At 34.2% G+C, this 4,093-nt stretch overlaps 1 protein-coding gene across 1 annotated transcript in view; it reads right to left on the bottom strand.

Moving 5' to 3' along the window:
* Positions 1-1,808: 1,808 nt before the first annotated feature.
* The window catches only part of LOC117122738, a 3,853-nt gene continuing 1,568 nt past the window's right edge, over positions 1,809-4,093 (bottom strand). The window contains exons 2-3 of the mRNA XM_033268435.1: positions 2,802-3,083; positions 1,809-2,246 (exon numbers count right to left, since the gene is read on the bottom strand). Coding sequence (XP_033124326.1) covers positions 2,158-2,246; positions 2,802-3,083 — 371 coding nt within the window. The 3' untranslated portion in view covers positions 1,809-2,157. The remainder of the gene's footprint in view (positions 2,247-2,801; positions 3,084-4,093) is intronic.

The raw sequence follows: 4,093 nt of genomic DNA, 5'->3' as shown, positions 1-4,093 counted from the left end.
GAACTTCATTTTGGGAAACCAGATCTACATTTTGAGAAATTTACGCCTACGTTTTGATAAATTAGACAATGAATTTTGCAATTACATTTTGATTTTAACATGGACTTTTGCTGCGTATGGCACCCCATACATCTGCGCATGCGTAAACTTTGTATCGCACGATATTTTCTCTCCACTTCTGTTTTTGTTTATAAAACGTGGTGCGTGATGAGTGCATGCTTCTCACAATAGGCTGTGAGTAGTCATGACTTAGGCCTAGAATTAACAATATATTAAGCTTAACAGGCTTAATACGACTGTTATTAGTCACCATAATAATAGAATGATTGTTTTAAAAGGATAAATATACTCAATAAGTATTTTATTTTCTTTGATTTTATTAAAACTGATGTTGAAATTTTAACGTAGTGCGACCGTCTAGCATGAAATGGGGATTCCCCCAGAGCAGAATACGTTGTTTCATTGCGGTAGCCTGAAGTTTACACGCATTTCCAGTTGTTTGTCATTTTTTTCAATAGAAAAAGAAGAAATTTGTAACATTTGTAAATAATGTCAGTGTTTCAAAATAATTTAAAAATTAAAATTAGGGGAACGGCTTAAAAAATAAATGCGGCTTATACACAGCTAGGTGACAAAAAAAATCGTGATATTTCGCGTCCTAATTAGGGGTGCGGCTTATACACAGGTGCGGCTTATACACCGTAATATAAGGGATATGGCGGTTCAACTGTGTCATAATTACTACGCGTACTACACGTATCTCGGCGAGTTTGCTGAGCGTGTACAGTATGTGATGAAAGTCCGTCGTCCTCCTCAAGCAGTGGTGAGCGACATTTGCACCCGGAATCGAAGAAAGTCACGGCTATGGTGGGATCATCGCCCGTCGGATTTTTTTCAAAGCGTACCCATTAATGCTGATAATGATGATGAATTAAGACGGGGGTCCCCTTGGCAAATGAAGCGAAATCGAGGATGTGGAATGTGGAAGGACAACAATGTATATGCATTAGCAGAACATAAAAAAGATACTAAAAAACACATTTTCTGTACTTTCCATGCTTTTCAAAAAACAAAAAACAAAAATATATATATATATAGAAAAAAAAAACCCGCATCGCCGCATCAATTCAGTAACTTTGGTCTGACCAGAACCAGAACATTTTTTTTTTTGGCCTTGTATTCGAAACCCTGTTTCTCAAAGTGTTTCATTACACACACGGTAAAATAAATTTTCAATTAAGCGCCGCGGCGCTTATTCGAGAGTGGCGCTTAGCTAAAAAATATCAGGCTTCGTACGGCGCTTATTTTATAGCTGCGCATATTCGGGAGCGGCGCTTATTCGAGCATTTACGGTATTGTAAAGACTATGGCACAGTTTTTAAATATAGTATTTTTTATATTAGTTTATTTTCTAAACCATTAATATATATATATATTTATATATTTATTTATTTGTTAAAACTTTTGAAAACTCATCAGCATTACCAGTCATCATCAGAGTCAGCAGCATAATATCATCACCATTGTTATCATCATCATCATCATAATCCTCATAATCCTCACCCTCAAGGTCATCACTGTTAACAAGAACATCAACATCAATATCATCAGCATTGAAGAAGTTTGTTTCTTTAGCTATACTGACGAGTAAAATGTATTCAGTATTATTCAGGAAGTACTGTATTATTTGCATTGCATTTGTGTTTGTGTTTATCATATTTGTTTATTTTCTAAACCATTTTCAAAAATATACATTTTCTTTGTCAAAACCTCTGAAAACTCAAAAGTATACAGATCATTGTTGGTTTCTCATCCAGAACTTTGGACCAATCAGTTTAATTCATTTATCAGTAGTCATATTATACAAATTACGTGCAATTATTTTCTTTAATGGCAATAATGTAAAACCAAAAGCAGACACAGGCTTAAATACACAAGATATAAAAAAGCATACTGACATATTCAGAATTGTACTATGTGTGTTTTACCCAATTTTTTTGACACAATTAGTAAACTAGCAACGTAAGACTTCAAGATTTGATGCACTTTGGTATCTATTAGTTGACAAAACAATTAAGCACAGTTTTTTCCTTCTAATAATGAAGCCACGATGATGCAATTATTGAAGTGGTTGTTGGTTTATTGTTGCTCTTGGTTCTATACACGTTTGTAGGAGAAAGTCATAACTGCTACTACGATGAACAAAGGTGACATCACATACACAACTGCCACTTCGGACACTTCCTCTATAAAAGTAATGAATCAAAATATGTAATTTTTATCTGCTAATACTAATACTACTACTGCTATTACTACTACAACTGCTGCTACTACTACTACTACTACTACTACTACTACTACTACTACTACTACTACTACTACTACTACTACTACTACTACTACTACTACTACTTCTACTACTACTAGAGTATTTTTAAATGACATTTTATACAAATATTATATTTATATTTTTGACTTTTATTTTACCACCATTTTGTTTATATGTTACTACTACTACTACTACTACTACTACTACTACTACTACTACTACTACTACTACTACTACTACTACTACTACTACTACTACTACTACTACTACTACTACTACTACTACTACTACTACTACTACTACTACTACTACTACTACTACTACTACCACCACCACTACTACTACTACTACTACTAGTATTGAAATACGCCATCGTGTTGGGATTCAATATTTCGACATTAATTATGTCATCATCAGGAATGACTACTACTACTACTAGTGCGACGACGATGACTACGACTATTTTACATACTTTTCTTTCTTGTTGTAGCTGTAGTGTATATTTCTGGGCCTGTTTTTCCATTTGAGGTTGCTCTTATAGTTATATTATACTGTCTGTTTGGTAGTACATTGGTTATGAGTAAAGATGGTGTATCAACAGTCCGAGTGGTAGAGTAACTTTCAGGTTGATTTTCTGTTATTAATGCATACGTCACTTGGTACTTTACATTACATTCGGGAAGAATATGTTCCCATTTTATTTTCAGCTTGTACAAATTTTCATCAACTTCTACACCCGGAACTTTTGGAGGCTCTAAAAAAGAAGGAAATTATCAATAATTGCTCATCTTTTTATGTGCCGTATCTTTATTTTTTTAACTTTTTTTTTTATTAAACAACTAACCGCTGATACATAATAAATATATTTACATATACGACATTACAGAAATTACTCCATAGATTGCATACTATGCCTTAATGCCATATGATACATGCAGGGCGTTTATGGGCGATTTCATTATTTAGTTTTTTGCTCCACATTGACATTGTCCTTTGACATTTTCACCCCAACGTGCAATGAACTCTTCCTTATATTAAAATAAATGAACTATTCACTGGAACTTTATACAGAGAGAGACAGGCACAGACAGAGAGAGACACAGACAGAGAGAGACAGACACAGACAGAGAGAGACACAGACAGAGAGAGACAGACAGACAGACAGACAGGCAAAAGCAAAAGGCTATATACATAGCCTCCTTTCACTCGGTTAAGTAGTCGTTGCGATAAAAAAAAACAAAAAAACAAAAAAACAAAAAAAAAAAACGTAGTTTCAACTTCTTATCCAATTCAACAAAATTTTAAACGCCCCTAAATTGAAAAAACTACTGGAATAATAGTCCAGAATAACATGTGCGTTGAAACGAGAATAAAATATATTATAATACATGGATTAGAGCCTAAGCCATTTCCGGCCTTAAATATTTGACTCGGCTGCTCTATATATTTTCTGAATATATTATTTCAACTCAACCTCGACCTCCTGTGTATTTTTGGCTAATGAGCTTGGTAGATTTCCTGCTTTTAAATTACATTTGTTAGGTACTTCGTTGTTTTTCTGCTTCCGAAAGGTATTGTAGGCCCATATTGTTGTGTGTTATTTCCATCCCTCTGTTTAAATCCAAGTGAATGTTTAGCATAGAGATATAATAAGAATACTAGAGCGCTAACAGCAATGTATTCGATGTTCGAAATACGCAGAGCTGTGTGTGTGTACCATCCAAAATGGCTGCCATAGATTCAGCCAATCAAATTTCCCCTGAG

This window comes from Anneissia japonica, unplaced genomic scaffold (assembly GCF_011630105.1).
Source record: "Anneissia japonica isolate Jap-2015-1 unplaced genomic scaffold, ASM1163010v1 scaffold1884_len437306_cov177, whole genome shotgun sequence".
NCBI classification, from domain to species: Eukaryota; Metazoa; Echinodermata; class Crinoidea; order Comatulida; family Comatulidae; genus Anneissia; species Anneissia japonica.
This window is presented reverse-complemented; position numbering and strand designations above follow the sequence as displayed.